This window comes from Mugil cephalus, chromosome 3 (assembly GCF_022458985.1).
Source record: "Mugil cephalus isolate CIBA_MC_2020 chromosome 3, CIBA_Mcephalus_1.1, whole genome shotgun sequence".
Taxonomy (NCBI): Eukaryota; Metazoa; Chordata; class Actinopteri; order Mugiliformes; family Mugilidae; genus Mugil; species Mugil cephalus.
The window spans coordinates 26,899,438-26,927,382 of NC_061772.1; the positions used below are offsets into that span (position 1 = coordinate 26,899,438).

General features: G+C 44.5%; 3 protein-coding genes across 9 annotated transcripts in view; 1 reads left to right on the plus strand and 2 right to left on the minus strand.

Annotated features, from left to right (window-relative positions):
• Nucleotides 1-313: 313 nt before the first annotated feature.
• On the plus strand, nucleotides 314-1,922 carry trappc2l (trafficking protein particle complex subunit 2L). The gene is made up of 5 exons (XM_047580865.1): nucleotides 314-455; nucleotides 716-888; nucleotides 1,254-1,341; nucleotides 1,599-1,678; nucleotides 1,770-1,922. The coding sequence occupies exons 1-5, from the start codon at nucleotides 423-425 to the stop codon at nucleotides 1,813-1,815; spliced, it is 420 nt and encodes a 139-aa protein (XP_047436821.1). The 5' UTR covers nucleotides 314-422; the 3' UTR covers nucleotides 1,816-1,922.
• A 33-nt stretch (nucleotides 1,923-1,955) lies between these two features.
• pabpn1l (PABPN1 like, cytoplasmic) lies at nucleotides 1,956-5,299 on the minus strand. The gene is made up of 6 exons (XM_047580860.1): nucleotides 5,011-5,299; nucleotides 4,240-4,366; nucleotides 3,639-3,706; nucleotides 3,439-3,545; nucleotides 3,262-3,349; nucleotides 1,956-2,658 (listed from the first exon to the last, which is right to left on the minus strand). Exons 1-6 carry the CDS (start codon nucleotides 5,080-5,082, stop codon nucleotides 2,329-2,331), a joined length of 792 nt encoding a protein of 263 aa, XP_047436816.1. The 5' UTR covers nucleotides 5,083-5,299; the 3' UTR covers nucleotides 1,956-2,328.
• A 1,798-nt stretch (nucleotides 5,300-7,097) lies between these two features.
• The window catches only part of cbfa2t3 (CBFA2/RUNX1 partner transcriptional co-repressor 3), a 44,224-nt gene continuing 23,376 nt past the window's right edge, over nucleotides 7,098-27,945 (minus strand). For 2 of the 7 annotated variants that reach the window (XM_047580845.1, XM_047580852.1), the window contains exons 2-12: nucleotides 27,146-27,301; nucleotides 24,831-25,072; nucleotides 23,399-23,488; nucleotides 22,479-22,660; nucleotides 19,332-19,615; nucleotides 18,793-18,878; nucleotides 17,471-17,768; nucleotides 16,540-16,608; nucleotides 15,798-15,851; nucleotides 13,961-14,151; nucleotides 7,098-12,761 (exon numbers count right to left, since the gene is read on the minus strand). In XM_047580845.1, coding sequence (XP_047436801.1) covers nucleotides 12,363-12,761; nucleotides 13,961-14,151; nucleotides 15,798-15,851; nucleotides 16,540-16,608; nucleotides 17,471-17,768; nucleotides 18,793-18,878; nucleotides 19,332-19,615; nucleotides 22,479-22,660; nucleotides 23,399-23,488; nucleotides 24,831-25,072; nucleotides 27,146-27,301 — 2,051 coding nt within the window. In that variant the 3' untranslated portion in view covers nucleotides 7,098-12,362. The remainder of the gene's footprint in view (nucleotides 12,762-13,960; nucleotides 14,152-15,797; nucleotides 15,852-16,539; nucleotides 16,609-17,470; nucleotides 17,769-18,792; nucleotides 18,879-19,331; nucleotides 19,616-22,478; nucleotides 22,661-23,398; nucleotides 23,489-24,830; nucleotides 25,073-27,145; nucleotides 27,302-27,945) is intronic. The other 5 variants (XM_047580850.1, XM_047580846.1, XM_047580851.1 and 2 more) reach the window with 5 other exon arrangements.

The window sequence follows — 27,945 nt, forward strand, 5'->3', positions numbered from 1 at the left end:
GATTTAAAAGAAAAAGAAGCCACTTCTCACTGTGTTTGAATTCACGTGAACTAAAATTTAAAATTAAGATTAGTTCTCTCGTTGGTGTATGAATACAGTAGCGTGAAAAATAACAAAAAAAAAGCGTTAAACTGTAAATAGCCAATACGGGTGACTTGTGATACATTCATGGACTTCTCATACATATTGCACCGGCGATATTTGAAATTCGACACTTCTCTGAAATAATAACAGAAATCGATAAGTACTAAAAATATAAATTAAAATATATGTGATTTTGTGAATAATTCGAATTCTACGTTAATGACACCTAATACATATTTATAATCAGGTATTTAACTTTTTTATTGCTCTTTTTCCTACAACATTGAATGCAACATATCACGTGACAGCAGCTGACAGCTCGCAGCAGGAAATCCAACATGGCGGTGTGCATAGCAGTGATCGCAAAAGAGGTAATGTTTGCCTTTAAATGTCCACGTTTTCTGCCCATAGCCTGTTCTATGATGATAAAATAGACTTTTCACATCACTATAATCGTCTCTAAGCAAATGCCATCTTCCTGCGTGTGCCGAAATAACCAACAGGCTGGAATATCCCAACAGAGCTAACGCTAACGTCAACATTAGCATTGTTTTGAGGCTGTTGAATTTTACCTCATATTTCTTGTGGTTTTGTGCCACTGGGTGCGTCTTTTTTTGTGTCCTTTTTCCAGAACTACCCGCTGTATATCCGCAGTTTGCCCACTCAGAACGAGCTGAAGTTTCACTACACGGTACACACCTCTCTGGACGTGGTTGAGGAGAAGATCTCAGCAGTGGGAAAATCTCTGGGAGACCAGAGAGAGCTGTACCTGGGTCTACTCTACCCGACTGAAGACTATAAAGTGTATCCTTTGATTTTGATGGATTTTATTTAATTATTTATTTATTGATCCTTTGGTCAGATCCTTTTGATCCAAGTTGGACTGATCAGGAAGTAATTAAGCAAAGAATAAATTGCATTATAGAAGACATTAGAAAGAAAGGCAGCTGAACTTCTTCTGATGGGTAACACACAGATGTTCCTATTTATACTCCAATGCTACTTGGGTGAAACATCTTCAAGAAACTCTGCAACTCCAGTTGCCTTTTACATGTACATTTTCCTTTACCATGTTTGGCTATACATTGAGGATAACCTTTATATTCATGGTTATAAAACTCATTTCCTGAAGAAAAAACAAACTCAAATATCCTTGACTGGTGAAATAGATATGGGTATGTGACCAACTCCAAGGTGAAATTCGTAATTGTCGTGGACTCATCAAATACATCATTGCGGGACAATGAAATAAGAAGTGTAAGTTGAGTCTATTGAGCATCTAAAAATGTATGTAGAACATTGTATAAATCTTTGTCACTCTTCTTGCTTCTGATCTTATTTCTAGCAGATGAATTACTTTTAATAGATGCATGATGAAATACTTTCTATGCTTTCTCAATAGTTACCTGAGGATCCTTACACAATATTTATGAAATATGGACACAACAGTTTAGCACATCTGTTCTTTCCCCCCCTTCAAGTAATTCAGTGTAACATTTTTTGTTCCCCTGCAGATGTTCAGAAAATTGCACAACTCTTTTACCGATGTAATGTGCAACCCATTCCACAACCCTGGGGATCCCATTCAGTCCAAGTGAGTTTAATTTTGTTGAATCAGTTCCTTCTTAGGATTAACATTTTACATTTTTAGCCATTTAACCAATGTTGAATAAATCCTTTTCCAGGGCCTTTGATGGGATCGTCTCTGGAATGATGGTACAAACTGGCTGACGCCCCATCGTTTGAGTTTCTCTTGTATATACCACCTTTTGTTTACACGTTGCTTTGGTTTTTGAAATGCATTAATTGTAATTAAACTTAATCGATGTTGATCACAAGTACCGTCATGTGTTATTTTACTACAAACGGAGCACCGGATCATAGTTTTTATTTATTCACTTACATAACAAAGAACTTAAGTCATACACAGGGAGGATTTACACATTTGCAGGCAGAGACAATAAACATTCACATCCATTTGTAAAAACAGATACAACTGCATAACAATTTGAGGATTGTCCCATGCATTTACAGCAACATAAGCTTATAATGCAACACCTCTGGCCTCAGTCTGTATTCTTCACATCTCACCTTTATGAAAGACTGATGGAGCGCTTACAATGTATCAATTCTGCGTCCCTCATGTGAGATTCAACTCAAAAAAAAAACAAAAAAAAAAACTGAAAGCATAATTTAAAATTCTAACTTCTATCCACCCACGTGGTGTGCATCGCATGGTTACAGCTAGCGCTGCTGAGGGTAGTGCTGTCCGCTCGACCCCGCCCCCAGCTCCTCTGATGGTGGCGTGATGAGGAGAAGACACGGGTAACGTTTAGGCATCTGTTCGTGGTAGTCCATGTGTCCCCACTGTCTCTTGCCCACCGAGGGTCCTCCGTAGTAAGGGTGGGGCGTCTGATGCTGCGGCCTCGTCGACTGGTAACGGAATCTACCTTGAGAGCTGTTGTGGTATCGGGGAGGACGGAAACCGCGGCCTCTGCCTCTGGAGTGACCCCCCCTGTGTCCCCCCCTGTCTGTGGTGCTGATACCTGGCATGTTGGTCCTCTTCGGCATTACCTGCAAGACAAAGGACTCTTGTCATTGTTTTGAAAATGTTGACTACACTGTAGCAATAGAGCATGACACTGACTTAATGCAGGGATAAGATAAGTTTTATGCAGTTCACATGACCAAATGCTATTACCCAATTCAACAGGAGGTTTAGTGATGACTCATGGTAAGAGGAACTGCTAAATTTAAAGCTATATATGGAAATCACTTGAGCTCTAGCATTCAAAGCCTCCTTTATCCTTCCCCTGAACAAATGCGTACCGCCAAATTATAGAGCTAGTAATGGCTTTAGAGCCATTTTAAAATATATGCCTGGATGTAAATCTCCTCTGTAGATAGTAATTTGCAGATCATGACACAAAAAAAAAAGAAAAAGAAAAAAAAAGGCTATTTAACGTATTCTTTCAAGGTCTTGCTACTTCAAGGATCGTACAGTCGTGGCTTTATTCTAAAGTGTGCATAGTGGCACAGGGCTTGAATTATGAATCATTTCTCCAAGGTGGTAGAAGCCGAGCGTGCCCTTAGATTTTTATTGAAATGCGTGTGTGTGTGTGTGTGTGTGTGTAGATAAACTACTTCAAGAAGAACACAGCGTATATAGCAGCTCACCTTGAGGACTCTTCCTCTGAACAACGTCTCATGTAAACCAATAGCGCTCTGCACGGAGTCCCGGTCAGAGAACTCGATGTAAGCAAAGCTGTGAAGGGGGAGAACAGGAAGACGTCAGTTAAACGCTGATTCTCACCGTTGTGAGAACAAAAAGTTTAAATTGTGTTGAACGCGCACCCCTTGGGATGACCGGAGAACCTGTCGCACAGGATGGTGACTCTGTTGACAGGCCCGCAGCCATTGAAATGGATCTCCAGCTCATCTGCAGTGGCTCCATAGTCTACCTGGTGTTTGAGAGTCAAGAGTATTAGATCAGAGCGGCGGAAAAAAAAAGAAAGATGCCAAGTACGCGGAAAAGACATATCTACAAGTCTTACATTTCCCACATAGACAGATCTGTTGTCTGCGTCTATCCTCTCCTCTGGAGTCATATTGTAGAAAGGTCCTGTGGAGCAAATAAAAAACTGTTTTTGAACATGCAATATAAAGAATGCGCTGTCTGCACAGCGGGTCACTACATGTGAAATGAACACAATGATTACTTTCGCCAACATATCCCTTTCTTGCATTATTTGACAACACACATCTCTTAGATTCTTGCTCCCGTCCAACTGCGTCTCGGCTGTGAGGGAGGACCGAAAAGGGAGGGTGGAAGGGAAGAGGAGATGCACAGAGGCAGAAAATAGCCACAGGCAGCAAGGAGGACACTTCTGGTTCTCTGGGGCTCACTGCTTCGTCTCATTGGGCAGTGATGAGGCACATGCGAACACTGTTGTGACCACAGCGAAGTGTCCCAGGTGTTAGCCAGATGGTAAAGGAAGCGGTCGCCTCACCTGCCCGGAGGCTGCAGAGCTCACACACCTGGCTAAAAATACAACGTCAGGGCGTCCCGAACGTACAATCAGCAGTCAGCGACCGAAGTGGAACAACAGCAGCAGCAAAGCGCTTGTTTAGAAAAGACTCGGGAAGGTGCCTCACCAGGCCGAGGGCTGCTGGTCAGGAGCTGCATCTCCACCGTGTCACACCTCTCCTCCTCCTCCTTCAGTCTTTCGGTCTCTTCTTCCATCTCCAGCTCCTGAACCCTGGCTTTGATGGCCATTAGCTCCTGAAGCACAAGAATGGAAACCAGCATTTGAACTGCCGCTGTGAACCAAATACTATAAAATTAGGATGCTTCCTTTGGAGAATGCCGTTCACCTTTAGACTAAGGTTTGGAAAAGCTTTATTGAAGCCATTTTGGAAATGTGTGGCAGCACATCATCTTAGACACTTAATGTTGGTTTTGACTTTAGTTTGTCACCTATGTATGTGTTAACGTGGTGTGAAGATGGATTTATAACTGGTATATGGTGAGTTACAGGTCTAGATGTCTGTCTTTTTTAGTCAGCTTACATTTTAGTTGTAGAATGGATGAAGGAAAGAACTGATTGTTATCAGTGTTTATTTAAATGTAAAACTGTAATAAACACTGATCCGGACAAATTATTGCAAATCATTATTATTATTATTTTTGTCTGAAACGTGAAAAGAAATGTACGGACCCAGAATGCACCTGAACGGCCCCCCACAAGTCACTCAGCGCGTTGCATGGGATGTGGCTCCCTGATGTCGCTCCTATCACATATGCAGCGACACCACATTGCGTTTATTTGTCTGGCCGCGAACATCATTACTGCGCCGCACAGACGTGCGTCAAAAAAACATATAAATAGACGCGTCAGGCTCACCGCAAACACGTTCAGTACTAACCGGATCCTCGGTGAAATGCTCCACGATGGACTCGCCCTCCAGGTAGCCGTACTCCAGATGATTTTCCGCCATGCTCACTGCTCGAACATAGCATCTGCAAAGCTGACTGCAGCTCGCCAAAATCACCGCAAAAAAATCTCTCTCGCAGGACGGAAACGGGTCGATGGTCCACGGAGGCGGCACCTGACGGCATATGAGGTAAGCTAATAGATATCACCTGTGAAAGACACTCATCATGACTGCGTGGACTGATTGACAGCGGTGCACACGTGAGATCGGTCCTGGTGGAGGGTGTGTACCTTCCACGCAGTGCCGTATCTACCATACAAGGGGGGCCGGGGGGGGGCCCCGATGGCCTCTGCTTGATGCACATACAGCACCGAAATCAATTGAGCGGGTAAAATACAACCTCAACTAAGTTGTAAACATAATATATAAATACAGAAATAATGTATTTATTCAAAATGGAACAGAATGTTTTTCATACATTTGGACATATTTAACAATATGTAATAATATACAGACATATCTGTATGCAATTTCCAACGATTTGAAATGTGGGGTAATATAAAATGTATCATCAAGTATGTAATGATATAAAAATATGGTATATACAAGTGTAAATATACAATGTAGAATGGTCATAAGATAGATTACCTTATCATATATAGCCTACTATGTGTGATATAAAGATGTATAAACAAATATACAGAGGTAATTAATTGAGTATGTATGTGAAACTATAGAAGATATATACATTTTTATGAAAACTATAACTGTATAAAATATATAATAGAAGCCCAATATGTTGTTGTCATGCCAAGCACTTAAAATGATTTAGGAAGTATAGCAAAGGCTTCAAAGCTATTCGAAGTAGGTATATGTTACCTGAAAGATAATAGGTGTCATTTCATCAATCAGCCACAACATTAAACACCAATCTGTGAAGTTAAGCTGCTTGGCTGCCCTACACCAAACAAATACATACGTACTGACACATTTCTGTCATAATCAACATTATTTTATTCAGCAATTTTAACTACAGTAGCTCATCTGTTGGACTGGGCCACAAACACCAGCTTTCACTCCCCATGTGCATCAGTGAGCCTTGGCTATCCATGGCTGTCGCCTTGTCATTGCTTCTCTTTCTGTGGATTTCGTGGATCCAAACCTGCAAGATTGCAAGAACCAGGTTTGGAGATGCTCCGGCCCATCGTGAACTATGATGGCTGATATCCTTCACTAGTGGTCAACCCAGACAGGTTTCTCCAAAAGCAAGATTTGTTACAGCCTGAGATTTTACAAAGGAACCAAGGGCAATTTCTAAGCGAAAGCCTCTCTCACATTGGCTAATGTTCATGGATCCATCGTCAGGAGAATACTCAGCAACCATGGTGGTCAGAGGCAAGGACACAGTCAGTCACTGCTCTACAGAGGGAAAATTTCTACCCGTCCGTGATTTGCTAAACATCATGTGGACAAGCCAGAAGAATTTTGTGGGCAGATGAGACAAAAGCAGAAGGATTTGAGCTTGTCATCACTGATGGACCGATGAAGTTTGAAAGAAAATGTTGGGACATCTGTCTAACCAACAGAACGTTTACAGAAGAACAAAATTAAGGTTTTGGAACGACCAAAACATTAGCATAAGTCCTGACCTTAATGCAATAGAAATGTTGTGGAAGATCCTAAAGAAAGCAATTTATGTGAGGAAACCCACCAGCATCTCAGAACTGAAGTGGTTCTGGTCTGAAGAATGGCCTGAAATTCCTCCAAGCTGCTGTAGATGACAGATCAGCAGTTACCGGAAACGTTTAGTTAATGTTATGGCTGCACGATGAGGTCACAGCGGATACTCAAAACAAAGGTTTGCTTACTTTTGCGCCTCACAGATTTGATCAAATGATTCATTTTCTTGAATAAAACAAACACAACACCCTATTTTTTTTCTGATTCTTTTGTTTAACGGGGTTCTTTTAATTAAGCATATCGGGACTTTTTTGAAAATCAGCCGATGTTTTTGAGTCATTTTTGTAAATACTATGAGTAAAAAAAGTCAGCGGCGAAAGAAGGAAACCACCATTATGTGATGAATACGTCATTTCATGTTTTAATTACACAGTTACATTGTTCAACACAGACAATAACCTGAAATAGAATGTTTTACAGCTTCACACATCCAACAGAGCGAACAGTTAAAGAGCGGTATTAGCAACAGGGAGGAAAGCATGCAAGAAATAAATACAAATCAGAATTTAATTCTTCTGGCACAGTTTACTTCATCTAAAAAAATGGCAACAGGACCGTTTAAAGAGGGAAATGAAACGAAAGGAGAAAGATTTTTCAAAAGCGGCAACCTTTCCTACAGAAACATGTTTTCTCTGTAATAATGTATTGCACAATACAGTATAGAATGCTTCCCTACACATATAAAACCATAAACCTTTTTCTCAGTTTAGGTAAAGGTAAAAACAAGACCATCCTGAGCCATGGCTTTTGGGAAAACAAGTGCTGTATCCACTGTTTGCCACCTTAGCTTTCTACTGTAGCTATTCTTCAGAGCCTGTTTCACAGGAAGGACGCACCGCCATCGCATCAGATGAGCTTTGAAACTTCATTGGCAGAGTTACTGGTTGGGGTAGGGAGAGACGAATGCCAACCTGCTAATGTTTGCCTTTTCTAAACACGTGTTTTGCCCATATAATGTACATAGTTAAACAAACGGAAAAGTGGCGGATGTAAAGTGTTTGGAGACCCTCAGACGGTTATTCACAACAGCAGAGCCCTTATGCGTTTGCCATCTTTAATATCTTCACAGAGAAACGTAAATGACACCACAGCACAAATTGCATTTGTTTCATGACTTAATGAATCTGACACCCAGAAACGGAACAGAGCATTGATCTGATCTTTTATATTCTGCTGTAAAATGAAATCAAGAGGGAGTGATTCGGGACAGTTTGCCCTGTCCCTCTACAGCTCCGGTATTTTTTTATTTATTTTTTATTTTTTTGCAGGACCGCAACCTCGTATCCCACAGAATCAGCCAAGTTCTTTAACTGCTGGGACGTAACGCACACACACACAAAAAAGAAAAAAACCTTAACCAAAGTGAAATTTAAAGGAGAAAGTTGTAGCTTTTGGTTGTGTTTTGGTCATTTATACGTGGTCTATTGGGTTTGGCTTTGTTTAGTTTATGTGAGGGCTTACCTGCAGACGTGGAGTCGCACACAGAGCACTGAGGGTTGAGCGGAACTGTCATCGTAATGTTGCTTTTCATGTGGATACTGAAGACAAACACGGTACTTTACTGCACAAAGCTACATATTGTGAATCGATGTGCCACTGTAGTCTGTCTGGGATGTTTCATTAAAGCTCTGAAGGTTTCAAGTAGTTTGCACAGAGATTTAAAGGAAAAAAAATATCTTTTTTTTTTTTTTTTTTTACAAAACCACACATCCACACACAAACACACACCATGCATTCATTTTTATTTATTTTCTTTATCTCTGCAAGGCTTTGTAATTGTAAGAAACATGCTGCTAGTGTAGGTCTTTTCAAAGGAGACGCTTCTTTTGTTTTTTAGAGAAGCAGCCATTCAGTGTGTAGACAACAAGCGCTTTGATTGCTTGAACAAGAATTCTCCACATCTGAAACTCAGCCAGTTTCACTGAGCGTGCTCTTCACTCCCGGGCTCTGAGTTGTGTGTATTTCAAACACTTTGGTTAACTGGTGTAGTGGAGCTCTAACCTTATTACTTCTGGGTCTGTTAATACACACCGCGTTGGAGCTTACTATGGCAATGCACGTGTACTTTGGTCTGCGCTTTTATTGGTTTTTTATTTGGACAACAAATGGCATGTCATGGTTGATTCCGTGCTCAGTTTGGTACTATGCAGGTCTGACTCTGTCTGTGTGTCCCTATTACTAAATGCCGGCTGTGGTATTTTTTATTTAGCAGGATATGATCAGAAAGTTGAGGTCTTGAGGGATAATCTCTCCACATTTCAAGCGATGATGACAGTTCCTTTCGGTGCCGAATGATCGTTTTTTTTTTGAATGCGTCTGTGTTGCGCGTCCGCGCCTGCTCTCAACCCAGCTTTTTCAAAGTCCAGGTCAACCTCTCCTGGTGGTTAGCTGTATGGTCACAGGAGGTAGCTAGTGTGAGGAGGGGTGGGTTTGTGAAGAGCGGACTGTGGTATTAGAGGAGGAATTAGACATCGGGGGGGGGGGTGAAACGAGCACAAATAACGGCTGAGGTCAGCACCGTAACATGGTAAATGCAACACGCATACATATAAATGCTACACTCGGATGCAGGGGCACTTTGTAGCTTATCTCATTTCAATTACAGGACTTATATGGCCCTAAAACGATGCAAATAGTAATAGAAAGCAAGAAAATGTGTTTTTTTGTTGTTGTTGTTGTTTTGTTTTTTTTACCCCCACTGCAAAAAGTAGAAGTTTGGTCCAAGTGTGAATGAGGCCAACCATGTAGGGTTTACAATATATTCAAAAAACAAAATGTTTTACGTGCATGTGTAAAACGAGACGATGCTACTCTCTCGGCCTCTCTCCGATCTTCGGCCGATGCCCGAATTGCTTCCGCACAAATAAAACATTAGCTTCAATGCTTACTGTAGCTTAATACTGGTTTATCACATAACCCTACAGAAGTGGCTCGTCCTGCACCGTCGGGGATGGGGGGGGGGGGGGCGCACACACACACACAGACTGATTAGGTGGTTGCTGAAGCTAAAAAAAAAAAGGGCGGTGAATTAACAAATTTAAAACTGAGCCACCACTTTTAAACATATTGACTATATTGGGACTTTTCTACCGTCAGCGGGCTGTTAAGTCCACTCCGGCGGGATGGAGCTACTTCGTCTCCGTTACCAACAGCCTCCTCCACCCAGAGTAACATTAGTGACATTTTGATTTGAGTGATTTGAGTTAAAAAAAAAGAAAATGTATGACAGAGATAGATAGATAGATAGAGAGAAAAGAGGAGTTGATCAATTTGAGAAACAAATGTACTGTGAGGAAATCATAATCTGGACATTAAACTTTAAAGGTTTCTGTTATTTGGCAAACACATTTTTTGGACCTCTTTAAATACTATGTACATTCACATTAAGTTACTGATGTTACTTTAAATATATTTATATGTATCTATATTATATGACACCCTACGGGGCAGTTGCTGAGGTTCCATTCAGTAGCTGAATTCTCTTCATATTGCACCTCCGTCCTCTCACTGTCTTACAATGCGAGCAATACAAAATATTCTACAAGAGGGGTTTTCATCATCTCATTAATATAGATACAACAAATCAAACAATAAGTACAATGTGGGGCTTCCTCTCATGAACAAGCGTCATTGCCTCCGTCTTCGCTGCTCAGCCCAAACTCAAAGGGAGGAAAATTAAAAGGTAGAAAAACCCAAAACAAAGTCCGTCTTTCTGAATATACACAAGGGCAGCACATGTGGACGCCAGCAACAAGAGACATTATTGAAGAACAAAAAACAAAAAAACAAAAAAAAAACAAATGAGGAACGATATCTACAAGCAGGTTCGACCCCACCGAACGGCCCTGCCTGCTCTGTGGCTCTGTCCAAAGCAGGCCGGGTTCAGGGGGCAGACTTGAGTCAAGTAGTTGGGGTAGAGCGTAGCTGGGGGGGGGGGGGGTGTGGGCGGGGTGAAGGGAGGTAGAAAGAGAGAGGAGAACAAAGTCTGCACCGCCCTTTACTAGGCTCTTTCGTCTGTTTGTCATGCTTTGGAAAAAGGAGGGAGCGAATGTAAAGGTGACGGCAATTCCTTGAACCATCCCCTCGTAAAAAAAAAAAAAAAAAAAAAAAAAACATACAAACAATCTTCCCGTACGTCTCTGTAGCACGCGACGCCGTCTAGGACAGTGTTTTTTTTGTTTTTTTTTAAGCTTGAGGTTTTTGGCAGCTCCTTCGCCGTGTGTGTGTGTTTGTGTGTGTGTGTGTATCTTCATCTCTTTTGAGGCTGTGTAGCTTTTCCTTTCCTCTTTTTTGTTTTTTCCTCTTTGTCCTCTCCTACCGTTCACAAGATAAACCACACTGTGGCAGGGTTTCCATCCATTTCATGAAGTCTCTCTTGGAGGCGAGTTCACAGCATTGTCCATATTCACTAGTCTGGGCCATCGCTGAGGAATAGCTGTATTTTTCTGGCCAGGCTGCAGGTGTCAGCTGCAGATCGAAGAAGGTCACAGTTTTCTTTTCTTGTTGTTTTTCTTTTTAAACGTCTGACTCTGGGTCCCATTCTGCAGCTTCCCTGCAGCCTGGCCCTCTCAGGGCTGGCTTATCTGCTGAGGAGGTGATGTTGCTTTGCGTTTGGTTATAAGATGAGTGCTTCTCTTTATCGCTTACTTACTCACTTTGGCAGTGTAATACAAAGGTTTGGATCATGTTGTTTTTTTTTTTTTCATCTTTGAATTCATTTGGGTTCATAATGTTGCAGAGAGGTGAGTCCGGTGTAGATTTTCTTGGCTCGCTAGCAAGGTAGTTAGCAGTTTAAAATTAATTTTCTTCTCATATCATTACTGTTAGCATCAGCGCCATCGCTATTATTCTTTATTTAGAATATTTGGACTTTTCTTTGTTTTCCCTTAAAGCCAGAAAGAAACATTTAATAAATACTAAGCTGTGTGTTTCTGAGGAATAAATCGCTTCACGGGTTTTCACCCCTTTCCCCCTCATACATTTTGAAAAAAAAAAGGAGTATTATGTCCCCTGCCTGTCTCCACTAGGGACAAAAGTGCCACATCAGTGAACAGATTGGACTGTTAGTGCACATCTCAGGGCTGGGTGCTGTTCTTTCATTGGTGCTAAATTAAAGGGAAATCCCACCCAAGTGCTAATCGACCTAAGTCATCTTCCCCGCCAGCGCTGCCTCACCACAGCCCTTGTCTCGTGTCCTCCGGGGGACAGCTATTCGCCGTGCTTACATTACTGAGGGCGCGTCTTCAAGTCAAAACTCACATACTCAGCGAACACATCTGATATGTTTCTATTAAAGAGATAGGAGACACTGCACTATTCATGCTTTACACTAAATTGAACCCCAGGCTGGAAATCTTTGTATCTCTGGCTGTGGTAATGAAAGAGACAGGAAAAAAAAAAGTATTTTGAGGGACAGGTGAGAAAACCAGTCAATGTTTAGGTAGTGAGAAGATTTTCTAAACAGCTCGGGACGTGAGGGGAAATAAGGAGCGGCTCGGGGGGGAGGAAGGGGAAAGGGAGCGGTGTGCGATGAAGATTCCTCAGTTTGGTTTTGTGTGGAGTGTGGAGTGCACTGTCACTGCAGTATGCGAGGGAGGGGGCCGTCAGCGGGAGGTGGCATCCAGGAGGGCGGGGGTGGCTGGGGTCGTGGAGCGAGAGGCACTGCTGGAACTGCTCTCTTTGGGGCTGGCCGAGACGCTTCCACTGCCGCTGCCGGGCCCCACCGCGATGCTGCCCTGACCCGCCAGCGACAGGGTTCCCGGAGGGGTGCTCTCGGAGTGAGTTGGGGGCGCGCTGGAGGATGCTGAGGAGGCGGAAGAGGAGGACGGGGTGCCTAGGGGGACGCTGCTGCCCCCCGGCAGGCCCTGCAGGCCCTGACCACAGACGTGGTGGTGCTTCTCCCAGTCTTTGTGTTGGCAGAAGGAGCCGCAGTAGCGAGCCGTGTTGCAGCCGCTGCACGTCTCACTGGCTTTCCTCCCGCAGTTCCAGCAGCTCTGGTGAGACAGTAGGGAGAGAGTGGGTTGACAGAAATAAGTCTCTTTTGTCTCTCAGGATAGTCCACACACAAATAAATAGAGCTGGGCGGTGTGACAAAATGCATATGAAGTTTTTTTTTTTCTTTTCATGCATAATTCAACATTTTCGTCTGGTTGAGAGAGGAATGAATGCAGCACATTGACTAAGGATGGACTATTTTACTGTGATGATGAGTAAATATTGTAGAATAATCCCACACTGGTAGTAAAACAGGATTGTATGATGTGGAAATCTGGGGACATTTATAGCTCGGAGATAAAAACAAAAAAAAAAAACAAAGAAGAATTAAATGTTTTCAAGATGAAATTAAGAAACTGGGACAATTACAGCTTCATTTATTTTGGTATATTTAAATCATATTCATACTCCTATGTCTGTAATGTCAACAGCAGCGTAACCAGCTACCGTAATAACTGTAGTCTGGGTGAAACATTTGTTTGTCTTATTCATAAAAAGCTACAATTGGGGACACTTTCAGGGACAGCTTTAAGCTGGGGGACAGATCATCCAAAACAGGGGACTGTCCCCAGATATCGTCTGGTCACCCTAAAAACAAAACCCAAAGTTTAGAAGTGCTACATTGAAATTGGTCCGGTCTGAAACCGAGGCGCAGTGTTCTGAACGCTGTGTAATCAAATACACCGGTATGTCAGTATATTAAAAATGAATATAATAATAAAAACAATACCAGTATTTGGTATGAAACAGTATATGGCAAAGCCCTACAAATAAGTATAAAAACATAAATTTTAATAATCTCAATAGTAATTTTTCTGTTACTGTTTGGATTTGACTTCCTGCTTTTCAGGCGTAGTCCGAGGCCACTGGTTTGTGTTACCAGCAGGTGGTGGTCAACTGCTCTGAAATGGTCCCAGCACTGACACTCTGCTCCAACCATCTGTGCCTGTCTGCTTTTATTTACGCAGACAACTGGACTGATTGTGCAATAATCGTGGCAACATGGTGCAGCACCAAACTAAGAGGAACCAGCTGCATCGCGGATTACAAAATACGAGATAAGGGGAACAAAGTGAAGGGTGATGGATGAATCGAGAGAGAGAGCCTTGGAAAGGGAACCAGAGGAGCGAGGGACTGAGTGAGGAATTAAAGATCAAGTGAGAGGAAAATGAGACGGGAATGTGGGTAGGGGGTCTGTGATACTCACTTCACTTGAGTCTTCCTGCTGGTTGATTACTGTTAGTGCGTCCTCTGAGGCTTGCCTCTTGGCCTCGGCCAGCGCCCTCTCCATTTTGGAGCGCTCGGCGGAAATCATCTCATGAGCCTTCCTCTCGGCGTCTGACACCGCTTTTTGCAGCTCTGACATCGCCTGTCGCTTCACCTCATTCACCGCCTCTTCTAAGAAGGAGGGAAAAGGAGAGAGGTGTTAGTCGCTCGCGGCCGTCGCCCCGTCCTGCGTCCTCCGTCATCCTTTATTAAGGCCCTCAAAGCTGCCGTCTTGTTGTGCCCTAGCAAGCAGATGTACATCATCTAAGATTTAAACTTTCCACCAGCCACACTTCAATCATTAATTCGATCAATTTCAGCAGATGTCACCAACTTGGCCGTTCATCCAGCCTCCTGCGCTCCCCTGGTTGCATCACACTCATCTTGTCACGAGTAGGAATCTAAAAAGAACAGTTTGACGCATTTTACAGTGACGAGCGAATAATCTTCCCAGCAGTGGGCACGCATATCTCCGCTGCAGGACTTCCTGCGGTGCAGATTTGATCACAGGACCTTTTGTTCTCCAAGCATAAGCTGAGTGTATGAGTGGGGACGCTGTGTTTTTTTTTTTTTTTTTTTTACAACAGGCAGGTGCGCAGACTCCTTTCCAGATGGCGGTCAAAAATAGAAACTTCCCGTAGTCCTTCTTTCTCAGCGAGAGGCAGGAGTGATCGCATTTAGTCGTCTTTCATTATCGGCCTCAACAAATGCGCCGCGCCGCATGATTTCTGCAAAGACACCTGAGAAATAGGTGTGTACGCTGTTTATTAATAAAATGCTAACGTGGGGCGGCGCAATCACGGGATATGAATTCCTCTTATCGTGAACAACACTTTTTTTTTTTTTTAAGATAAATAGATACCCCCCCTCCTTCCTCCTGATCCACTTCCTTCCAGATGTTCCCAGTAGACACAAGTGCATACATGCAAGTGGATTGCCAGGTGTGTTAGAACAACCGAGTAGGAGCTGAGGCTGAAGCCCTTCTCTCCACTACTCCCCATTTCCTCCAGTCAGGGTTTGTTTGTTTGCGAGGGAACTCATAAATAACTGTCACTTTTCCTTGCCGCTCCACTCCAGTTGTTTCAAACTACTGTAAAAAAAAAAATAGGATGGGGGGGCCCTTATCCACACATGGTATGTTTGTGTGAGCTTGTACGTAAAAGTCAGTCTTCCGAACGCAAAGCCACACTTGCACATGCATCTCAGTGCTTTCCCTCACCCCGTCATCCCGCCTCTACCTTTCTCCTTCATTTCATTCGAGCCTTTTTCTTGCACCCCCTTCCCCTCCCTTCCCCTCCCTCCCTCCCCCCACCCCTTCCCTCCCCGCTTCCTCTTTCTTCTCCCTCTCTCTTGCAAACACTATCTGCATTATTCCAAGCTTCTCAATTATCTGGCCTAATGCATGCACCACTAAGATTAGTTTGCAAATTTAATTAATTCTTATCAAGGAGACCGCATAGCAGATGCTGGGGCAATTAGCACTTAATGGAAAACACGGGGGCAGCAATATTAACGTTTTAATTCCGCAGGGATTTGGCAAGTCCCTGAGACGTGTTATTTCTGTCTGCTTTTTCACACTTCAGATCTTATTTTTAAAAGGAACCGCAGTCTCTCAACCTGAACCAGACCAAAGAATTGCGTGTGCATTTTTTTAATTAAAAGGCAAAAAGGTGCAGCGGCTACGCCGGGGCCCCGGCTGTCTGTACCTGGCTGCTGAGATAGAGGTGACACACACAAACACTGGAGGTGAGATGCTGGGAGTGAGATATGCTACTCACCCTGCTTGTTTTGGAGGTGCTTTAGTGCTGGGGAGAGCGGGATGCTTGTAGTACCTGTATGAAAAACAACTGCAATTAAAAGAGCTTTTTTTTTCTGCTGGTGAAAATGCAGCACAGTACTTTGCCGACAGCAGCAGCATCTTTCCTCCGCAGGGCATTGGAGTATGAGTGCAACATAATAGTGCTGGGACTGTGGTGCAACAGCGGCTGAGCCAGACTACTCCTGAGATGGGCTCCAACTAACATGTGATATATATACATATATACACAAGAAGGCCCATGCAATGCAGCACTCCCGCCTGCATCCGGGAATCACAGTGATAGTCAATTGTCTGTGTTAGCTACGTCGTCTCTGTTTGCTTCACTTTAGTCGTATGCAATGTAGATGGACAAAGAGGTATAGAAACTTGCGTTTTTCACGATGGTGGAGACCAGTTATGCTCCGTCCCATGCTGCGCTGCTGTGGCCTATAATCTAGGCCCAGTGACTGCATTTTCACTGCAGCTTTAACTGCAGTGGCCTTTCATAGTGGTGACAGATGGAGGGTATTTAGCCCTAATGACACACAGGGCCTCTGATCCTCCGGCCTGACGGCTCTACGGCTACAAGGCCTCTGTTCTGCTGCCTCAGTTGCCAGGGCGAGGGCCGTAAAGACTAATGATGGTGATTGTGTGTGTGTGTGTGTGTTTTGTTACTCTGTGTAAGGTCAATCATGAAGACAATAGGATGTTTTGGCTCTTACCAGCTTTCCTCCAGATTTCTTCTGGCAGGTATCCTGAGGGAGGCCTGTGTAAGAAGTCTCTGTGGATCTCTGGAACACACACAGACAGGCACACATTCAGTGTCAGGCGCACACACAGGCACACACAGGCACACACAGAAACAAACTCTTGATCTGCATGAACACACACCCATCCATCCAAGTCTCCCCTGTACTTTTACATTCCCGGGTTTGGGGACAAATACAAACTGGACCGATCAGGCATGACATTATGACCACCTCCACAACAGTTGTGAGGCATCAGAGAACGGACATGGGCCCTCTGAGGATGCCCTGTGGTGGGACTATAGGTTGACTGGAGGGGTGGATCATCCCACAGATACTTTATCAGTTTGGGATCTGGTGGATTTGGAGGCCAGGTCGACACCTTGTGCTGTTCTTCATGTTTTTAGAGTTAAACCATTTTCGTATGGGGTACATTCTGCTGAGGATTGCTGGTGTCATCAAGGAATGTCCTTGTTAAAAGGTGGGTGGGAGGTGGGTACCTGATCTGGACCGGTCTAGGTCCAAAAGTTTCATAGCAGAACATTGAATTGTCATATTCAGTTCTCCTGTCAGTGGTTTTAATATTGTGGCTGATCGGTGTACGTGTGTGGAAACATCTGCAAATGAGCTGTCATCAACTATTTCAAGCATTTCTGGGAAGGAACTGAGAACACGGGCGTAGCAAGTGAATACAAATCTTGATTTTGAGTGAGCATGCCATCAACATGAGTGTGCAATCAGTTGGTTAAACATCCAGGATGTTGCAACTAGATCTGTGTCGCTCACAGTGTGAGCTGAAATGTCATCCCACTGACTGTCTGCGTGTCTGAATTGATATATTTATAACCCTACCTTGCTGTGAGTGTTTTTGCTTTGCCAGACATACCCTGTGTGTGTTTTCGTCTACCTGTCTGTCTGCCTGTCTGCCTTTCAGCAGCCGAGGAAGTTCCTATCGGCAGTGACTCGCTGCTGCTAGCTGTGTTGGAGGAGGAGTTGTGGTGAGGAGTAGGAGGAGGAAGAGGAGGAGGAGGAGGAGGAGGAGGAAGGCAGTGCTGTCCGTTGCTCCCACCTTTTTTCATCTCCTCCACGTCGCTGTAGCGCCGGATCCAGTGGTTCATCTCCTCCCGGTCGGCCTCCTGGCAGCGGCGCAGCACCGTCAGAGAGCGGCGCGTCTTCTCTACCATGTCCATGATGCAGTTCAGGAGCTGCAAAAGGGCAAAGGATGGAGAATTTAAAAAAACATTTGCTTGAAGCCCTCCTCCGATCTTCATCATCGTGGAGGTTTTTGAATCGAAAACACAGTTTATACATTCATAAACGATAAGAGCAAACCCCATTCAAAAAGTGGGAATTAGTTTTGGAGCCACTAAGCTACAAATCAACACTTTTTTTTTTTTAAATCTGTGCAGAACAGCTACCACCTCGCAGACGTGCGTTTGTTGTGTGACTGTCTCTGCATATCTTTTCATGTGACTTGTCGGTGAATTTCGGAGCCTCACAACAATGATAATGAAACAGCTGGGCTCCTGATGAAAAAGTTGAGCTAATTCCTTCCACCCTTCTGCTCAGCTCCGTGCCAACTCAACAGATTCCTCCCTCTTTCCCCTGTTAAAAAACATGTCCCCCTTTATTTTTTTTTATTTTTTTTTTCCCCCCTCCACGCTGCTCTGTCTTTCCAGAGCGTACAGGGTCCACTAAACGGGCTTCAATACATATTCCCCATTCATCTTACCCTCTTTCTTTCCTCCGCCTCCCCCCCACCACCTCCCTCCCCTCTGAGTTAGCTATATTTATTTCAGTGAAGTGTTTCTAATTTGGCAGGGGTCCAGGCCTGGTCGGTTCTCTCCATGACTGCAGCTCTTGTCTCAGCTGCTCTCCCCAGCTGGAGTTGCTCTCTGCTGGGTCCTGAGCTCCATCTGGGGCCCTGTTTCCTCTCTCTCTCTCTCTCTCTCTCTCTCTCTCTCTCTCTCTGTCTACTGTTGATAATTTCCTCTTCATGGAGTTGGGTGCTAAAATCCAGATAGATGCCCGTCTGTTGTGAATTCACCACACTGACACAGATCTGCTAAGGTCAGACAAAGGCCGTTCTGTCTGTCATTGGTTCCCATCTTTTAGCACTAAAACTTATTTTAATGCCTCTCCCTGACCTCTCGGCTTCTCAGCTTTTTTTTTTTTCTCCATTGCTTTAATGTGAATATATGAATGAAACGCAGACATGCTGCCACATACGTTATCGAGGTGTTTCCATTCTTCTGCCCACTCTCGATCTGTAAGACGGTGGTCGATCACCTCCTCTTGACGGGCTCCGTGCACTGCTGCAACAACACACACACACAACATCTCTGTCAGTTTAAGGTTTTATGAGTGTGTCTGCAAAATAAACCAATAACATCTCTTTTTCAATCCTTTACTATTAACTATGGAGGTCTGTGGTTTGTAATTTATCATATTTTCCTACATTTACTGTTAAGCACATATCCAAATAAGGCACGGACGAAACCAGTTCAGCTTTTACACAAACAGGTGACTCATAATTACGCCACAGCCTTTACACGATTTGGCTAAGAATTCATCTCTTTTCTTCCGGGGAAGCAGAAGGAAGTCTTATATGGCTGCCACAGTTGGCCACATGGTCATGTATGGCTGTGGTCTTTATATAGATGCACCGACACAAGGATTATCACACTGGAGTGACAACTGGCTTTTGTTCTCCACACCAGCCCCACTTACATAGACGCACGCAAATGCGTTGCAGCTGCTCTCTCTACCTGTCTGCCGGTGTCTGTCTCGGGCATCGCGGTGTTCGTTATGTCTGTAGGCGTCCCTGTACTGGTGCGCCAGGGCCATGTCTTCTAGGCGATAGTGCTGGGGCCCCACTTGGGGATTGGGTGGGTGCGGCAGGCCGTTGGGAGGGTGTGTAGCGAGGCCGTTGGGAGGCTGGTGAGCAGGAAGACCCGTGCTGGGGCTGAAGCGTTGGCTCGGGCTGATGGTGCACGGCCTCTTAGCCAGATGCTCCGGGTGCAACCCATCTCTGTCTGAGCTGTCTTTGGTCCTGTAAAGGAGTAAATGGGAATGGGTTAAAACATGACTTAGTCAGGGTGTTTACATGCACAGCTTAATGGAGTTATGCTCGAAATCCGACTGTCTGGATGTGGTCCTTGTCCTAGTTTACATGCAACTGAGAAAATCGAATAACTGACAGGAACATGTCCTCCTCCTCCACAGTAGGTGGCGATATGTGTCTTTTCAGCAGGTTATTTTGGCCCCCTTTTCGGTTGACCTATTACGTTACACAACCGCAGTCTAATGTGGCAAGATGGTTAATAGTAGTTTTTTTAATCTCGTACATAATGTGCGTCCTACTTGTGCTACCTGATATCCCTCAGGTGGTTCTTCTACCGACTCTGTTTACCTTCTTCTTCTGCTTTCTTGGATTTTTTTAGCGGTTGTAGAGCATGCGCACACACGCTGTCCAGTTAAAGTTCAATTAAGGACATTATCTGGGTGTCTCAAACAGATAAAGAGAACTCTGATTTTAGTCGGAGTAACGTGTTCATCTGCGCTCACGTTGTCCAGTTAAAGTCAGATTAAGTATTTTTCTTTTTTTCACATTCATGTAAATGTAGTGCTTGTTAAAATAGTACTGCATAGGTTTATCTGTCTCGATGCACACTAAGTGCTGCTGTGCTTTACCAGTTGTGGGATGTGGACATTATCATCTACAACAAAACAGATATTTAGTGTTGAATACAATTCACAATATACAGTAGCTTTTCAAAGCCGGGCTCACAGGCCATTTCCCCAGCATGTTGATGATGCAGCTTCGGATAAAACCTTAACTAATTAGAAATTGTTCTTCTGCTAACAGCCGTGTGGCTCAACTCCAGTCTTTTTTAAAACTAACTGTTGGCATCATGTTAATGTCTGAAGAGGAGGAGGATTCTCTTTTTACGCGCACTACGCCATCTTTCCCCAGCTAGACCGCTCGTGGCCCTCGCCGGAGACCGCAGTGAGTAATGTGAAAACTGGGATGGCCATGCCAGGCTAAAGATATAACGGCAGTTTATTACTTCATAGTTCAGGAAACCATGTAAGAGTTGAGGCCAGAAACCGGATTCGGATGGAAAATGACAACGACAAAAACATGTCGAGCAAATGGGGAGATGTGACTCAGGATATATCTGATGGTTGGTTATATTGCTAGCGTGCAGCATCTGTGTCTCGCCTACCGATCAGGCATAACATTATGACCACCTTACCCTATGACCACGTCGTCAGAGAACGGACATGGGCCTTCTGACAGTGTCCTGTGGTCCAAAAGTTCCCTAGCAGAACATTGAAGTGTCACAAGTGATTTACTTCCTCTGTCGGTGGTCATAATGTTGTTGCTGATCAGTGTAAGGTGACAGCAATAACAAATTCTGATGCATAATTATTAATAGAAAGCCAAGTAAACAGCTCTGTTCTATTTTTATACTACTGTCAGGGCATCTAGTATTCTAAACCATACCTGTTTGAGGAGGCTCTAGCAGTTCAACAACTTCCATATGGTGTGTGCCAACGCACGCACACACACGCACAAACACATGTGTCTACGTATCCCTGCTGAGAGTTGCTTGTTGTTCAGTTACAGTACGCCAGTGCCTCTCCAAAGCTTCTGCACAGCTGCATGCCATATGTATAAAACAAAACCGCGTCCAACTGTACACCCCGCGTCTCAAGCTCTTAATCTCAATATCCCTCAGCCTGCTCTTCGACTGCAAGTATGCCTCCCCCTCCCTCCCTTCCTCCCTTCCTCCTCCATCCCCCCCATGCTCTCGAGCTTAAGGGGCAATATGGGCTGAATGCTGCGTATCTGGCAGATGTTTAGTGACACTCATTTGTGTTTGTGTACTTTAAAGCGAGCGCGTATCGATGCGTGCGCGAGAGGACGAGGTTGTGTTTTCTAGCCATCTGGACAGTTTAAATGGGAGTGTTGATATTAATCTGTTTAGCTGGACGGCCGTGGCCAAGCGTTCGGATGGAAATTTAGTCTTTATCATCCCGGGGATCAAAGGCGAGTAAAGGCTGCCCCATGTAGATGATAAGCGCGAGCATGTATGTGCTCATTCTTGGTTATCCCGGAGTGTATCTGTGCATGTCGGCTTTATCCGTACGCATCCTTTGGCTGTGGTGTCTAATCAGAGGAACAGCTGGCGGCGACGTTAGGCCCCTGCCCCAGCTGAACGCCCCTCCGCCCGCAACCCCCTTCCGCCGCGACCCGCCTGATGTGTATAAGCCAGAGGTCGGGAGGCAGAGGTGTGCGGATTACAGTGGGATTGCGCGTCCAGCTTCTAACCCGTCGTCCCGTCCAAGCCGCCACCAAACCCGCCCACCCGCCTCCCCGCGCCTCGGTGTTTTTGGTCAGCGAAAACGCCATCTGGACACATCCCTGACATATGGACAGCTGCTGGGTGCCCACGGGTCGTACGGTCGGAAAGAATGAGAGCGAGAGGAGTAAAGAAATAATCACCAGTGCCAATATGAGAAGCAGGAAGAAATTAAAAAAAAGGGAAACGTGGAACAGCAGCACACCATAGCTCTGCTCGCCTCCCCGTCTTTCTTTCTTCAGGATATTTACTTTACTTCCCTGCATCTCCATCCTCCGTCTCCCTTCTTTTGCTGTTCTTCCTGTCTTTTTATTTTGCTACCCTGCATTTATCTCACTCCTCCCTCCCAGACAGCTGGCAGAGGCAGTCTGGCACGAGGGCTGCCCAGACTTCCACCTCACGCACACATGGATTTATAGGTGCCCCTCGTCACTTGGCATTCTAAAATATCTCATTTATAACAGCGTGTGTGTGTGTCTGAGAGCCTGCCATGTGCACTTCCTGAGTCCGGACATTGTTTTCTCTTGTTTAATGGAAAGACGCTACCTGTCAGGGGTCCTTCTCTTGCCGTGCTCGTTCATCTCCAGCATGATCTCCGAGGAGTCGAGGGGCGAGCTGGCGTTGGCGTCCAGGAGCAGCTGCTCGTGCTGGGCCAGATACTGAGCTGGAGTCTGTTTAGCCAACCTGGCACAGTGGAGCAATTCTCTCTGCAGCAGGGGCAGGTTCGCCTTCAGCGGTTAGAAAGGGAAGGAAGACAGATGTCTCTGATTAGGAACGAAATAAGTTGTTTTTTAGGAAGGACATAAATTTCCCGAACCGACGTACATGTCGAGGAGGCCGTTAAGTGGACAAGAGAAGAAGTGGAAACCCACGGTGGAACAATAGATGGATGGAGTGAGAGTGAAATAACGCCAGATTAGGATGAGAGAAAAAAAAAAGAAAGTGATAGATGAAGAGACAGGATGAGATAAGACAGGTTCCTTGACACATACCACTACCATGTGTCTCACTCTTTCTCTTAGTGGCGTGCTGTTTGTGTGAATTACATGCGTCTCTTCTATCTGTGTGTGTGTAACAGTGCTGTCAAATAGCTCTCTCAGACCTGTCTGGTTGATATAACACAGCTATTGCTGCAATGTCCCAGATGGGGAGGATCATGGCACGCCAGGAGGTCTGACACGCTCGCACACATCCTTTTTTAGCGCGCACGTTCAATAGAATTACTACCTAGTTCACACCACACATATATATATGTATATATAAATCGACAATATTTCCCTTCCCGCCTCGCTGTGAACCCTTTCTGTTTGAAAAGGGCAAACGAAGGAAAAGAAAACACATTTGCACACACACACACACACACACAAAAAAACCCCGTTCTGGTTTTATGGAGCAATAAAGCTTGTCAGTGTCAAATGGAGACATCGCGCTTGATTCATGTCACATAAACATAAAATCCTGCTTACCTTTAGGAAAGGAATGACAAAAGGCCTCAGGGGGAAGTTGGTGGCCTCGTGAAGTTTGGAGTGAAACTCCTCAATTGTGAGAGTGGAGTTCTGCCCGGGACAAAGAGGAAGAAAAGACACGGGAAAAACAAGCTTTTTAGAACATTTTCTTATGCAGTTCGCTTAAAAGTTTCATTATGCACTGATGGAGTTAATGAAATGAAAATCTGACATGGATGTCATGTCAAAGAATAGTTTTATTTTGAACAAAGTCAAAGTATGTTTTAGATGATTTTAGATGTACTGTTCACTTATACTGCCTTACTTGAGTTACTGTGCAGAAGTGTGGGGGTAATACATACATGAGCAATATATTTGCCAAAGGAAATATACAATAGGGGTATTCAAAGATTTAAAGAAGGCATTTGATACAATAGATCACTCGATTTTAATTACTAAGTTGAATAATTGTGGTGCAGTGTGTGCATTTTACTGGTAATACGTCTAAATGTTTGAAGATTGAATGTGGGGTTCCACAAGGGCCGGTCTGGGGGCCGAAACTTTTTATTTTATATCTCAGTGACATTTGTGAAGTTTCTAAATCGCTACGGTTCATTTTGTTTACGTTTGAGATTGCAAACCAGTGAGAATGTTGCACTGTTCACTTATACTGCCTTACTTGACTTATTGTGGGTAATACGTATAAGAGCAATATAATGCCTCCGTCCTCATTGCAGAAAAGAACAATCCAAATTGTCCGCAAAGTTAAATTTAGGGAGCATACCAATTGTTTATTTATTATAATACTAATTATGTTCAAAATCAGAGTTTTACCGGACAACCTGCAAAAGCTATTTGTGTTTACTTCAGAAGATGAAAATCGTAGAAGATTGGATTGTAAGCACCAAGTTGCTTGGACTACTTTATAACAAATGTGTATTTCAGTTGTTGGTGTAAAAACATGGATTTCCCAACTACAGGATTTAAAATATTCATCGACTTAAAAAAAAAAAGTATAAATGCAAAAGAAAATTGTCAATATGCACTGGAAACTTAAACTGGATGTTAATGATTAGTTGTTTTGAGCTTGTATGGGTTAGTTTTTATATTTTTTGCATTGTTTGTTGGTGTTGTTGGTGTAACAGGCTACTGAAAATCAACTTTATGTGATGTATTTTCTTTTCTTTTCAAACCAATCATTGAGGTGTTGATTTGAAAATGTAGTGTGCAGCTATATACAAATACTGTTGTCCACTTTCGTGCAAGTAAAAATTAAGTAAATAAACACAAAAGAAAATATTGTAAAGACAAATGTAAATTCTTATTTAATGCATTAAATAACACATGCTAGCTAATAGAATAATAATAATAATAAGAGGAGACAGGGATCTTTCCATGTTCCATGTTTTAGGGCTCATTAGAGTAACTGCACATAACCATAATCACAACCTACCACCAGTCCCAACACAAGGCTGCGCACTCTTTCTCCAATCTCGGGCGAAATGTCGTTGCCAAACTGCTGCAGCGTGGTCAGGAAGCGCTTCAGCTTGCAGAGCTGACGGGCGCCACACGCCGGCGGGAGCTGCTGGTTGGACAGCGAGGCCGTGGAGGACATGGCCGGCCCGTTGCTGAAGCCGTTAGGAGTGGACGGAGCGCCGTTTAATGATGTCGGAGAGTGGCTGCTCCCGTTCAGCACTGCAGATAAAGAGACAGAAGGGAAGAGAGACGGTACGAATTGGGTCAGTAGTTTTAGAGGAGCCCGGGGGGGAGGGGGGGGGAGACGGCATTCGACGGAGCGGAGGGCAGAAGAACTTATACGCTGCTGATAAAAGAATCATGTGGTTGAGGTGAAACATAAACAGTCGAGTCAAATCTGATACCGTCTATGGAGTATATGATGCCAAGAGCCTGGAGTGATACAATTTTATCTTTTTTTTTCTATGAGTGTGTGTATGTGTGTGTGTGTGTGTGTTTGCAGTGACTTCAGCTGTCTCACAAGTGGTACCATCTGACCCGCCCCCAACCCCTCCATCTACCCCTAGTATCAGTCTATTTCACCCCGCACCTCACTCACTCACTCACTCACTCACTCACTCACTCACTCACACTAGGACACAACTATAAGAGGAACTTGTTAAAGAGATGCCAAAAATAGTCCCGTGGCCTGTGTTACTTTTATTCCAGTAGCAGGTGTGTAGCTAAATCTGGGCCCGCACATGTCCACCAGCTGAAAGTAGATTTGCAGCTTTAGGGTTGAGAATAGACCCGGCATTCATACTCATATATAATCACTCAGATATTCTTCTTAATGTAGGCACAAACAAACTCATAAATACATAGGAGCTCGCACTCAACGCGTTCGACCTTTACCCTGGAATTCTTTCTCCGTGCATACCGTATGTTGATGCTTGCGTGTGTGCGCGCACTATGTCTTCCTTTGAATCGAAACATCGTCGGCGTTAACAGAGAGTGGATGCTCTTGCACTGCAGGTACAGCAGGTTAATCTTTTCCACACGTATTTACAGGCCTCCACGGGTAAGCCGCTGTTGACTGTAACATCACACCTCGTCCTCCTGCTAGAATAAGACTATATGCGTTTCAGTTGTTCACTAGTCTAGTTCCTGCGGTTCCTCCCAGGAATGCTTGTTGCTCTAATCCACGGGTCGAGGGCCTGAACACATATGGACTAACCCATGTGATCCCGACAGGCAACACTTGTGTTCTGGTTTTAGAGCGAGGGGAGAGGTGCAAGGAGAGAGCTACGCCGCTGACCACCCGCCACAACAGGTGAAACAACATGGCCCCGTCATTGCTATATAGGGAAGAAAGTAGTCTACACACCGCAACGCCGTCCTGGCTGATGCCCCCCTGTACTGACCGCCGCCTGACCAGCTGGTAAACAACACTAACACACATGCATACGCAATTCCACAGTCGCACTCGCGAATGCGCTTCGGGCCACTTGTCCCACCAGCAAGGGCATTACTGCGTGCACTACAAAGACACACACACACATAGAGATGCCTGCATGGGGACACACACCTGACACACACATGACTTCAACACTTGTTCACCAGAACAGGGAAGAAACACATATTTGGAATTTCCCTCCCTTTACACAAGCACATACGGTGATAGCTGATAGCTGATAGCTGGCGGACACATGTATGCGTAGTCCACGGTGGACGGCTAAAAAAAAAATGCATTGATTTATGGTAATTTACGCAGATGGGTGAATAATTTGATCAGTATGCGGCTTGATAAACTGAGAATTATCTTTATCTTTCGCAGAAAATTAAAAAGCGTTTTTTACATCTTAACCTATTCGGCCAGCGATTGCTCCACTTCAGCACCGTTTTGACTTGGACGACAGCTATTATATCTATGCCAAGAGGCGATTATGAGCTCTGCAAACAATTACAAAAATTAATATTCTCTGTAGAGAATATTGCTTGCAATCCTCTAGATAAAAGTTTGCACCACTTCCCGCTATTTTTTCCGACGCTTAGCACGAAACGAAGCCCTGAAGCTGTTCCATCCGTGGGTCTGACGCAGCACGCCTGCTGGCTCGCTGTTCTTCTCACACTGCCTGCTGACATGACACGCATGCACAAAGGATCATCTTCAGGGCAAAGAAAAGACGTCTCTCACACGACTTGTAAGCTCGCTGTGTGTTCTGTACGGTTACGGCTAAGCAGACGATGGCACCACGTACGGCGCATGTCAAAGTTGGCGTAAGGTGGCGTTATACTTAAAATGATTCTTACTTGATTTACTGGTGGTGGGGGTGAAAGAGGCATTGCGATTGGTTGCTTGGCTGACAGCCGGGGGTGGAGGAGGCATGGTGGGTGGGGTGGACCTGGGCTGGGTTTTCACATCCGCAGGTGAATCTGGCATTGTTCCAACCTTCTGCACTCTGCTACCTGCCATATGAAAGGAGAGAAGACACACAGAGAGAGACAATTATCAAGATGGAACCCCGGCTTAAAAAAAAAAAGAATCATACTTTCAAAGTGGAGACAGCTGGTTAAGGAGGAGAGCGCAGACATTTTCACCTGGGAGCCATCGATTGTTTCCTTAAAACAAAAGCCCCATATAAAGAACCAAAACAAATCAATGCAGGGAGTGGAAATGAATCCAAACTCGTATTGTCTTTCTTGTTGGAGATTCATGGGCCTCGGAGACGTACAGTAACACCTGCTCACTCGCTCAGCTGCTGCTGACTGAGATCCCCCCTTCTCTTCCCTCTTGCTCTCTCTCTCCTTCACACATACACAATCCACGGAGCTATGACATCCCAATCAGTGCCCCTCCACTGTAACCTCCAACCCCCAGACACACACACACACACACACAAAACACACACATTCACACAAACGCACACACACACACACACACTCCTCCCCGCCTGTCCCTTCTCGTTCCCCAATTCAGACAGCCGGCTTGACAGCCAGTGACAAGTGCAGCTGGATCTGCTGCTGTCCATCACTGGACTGGCTTTCAGCAGAGCTCTGTCCTACTACCAGGGGCTTCACTGTCCTCTGCCAGACACCCTGCCAGTACCAAA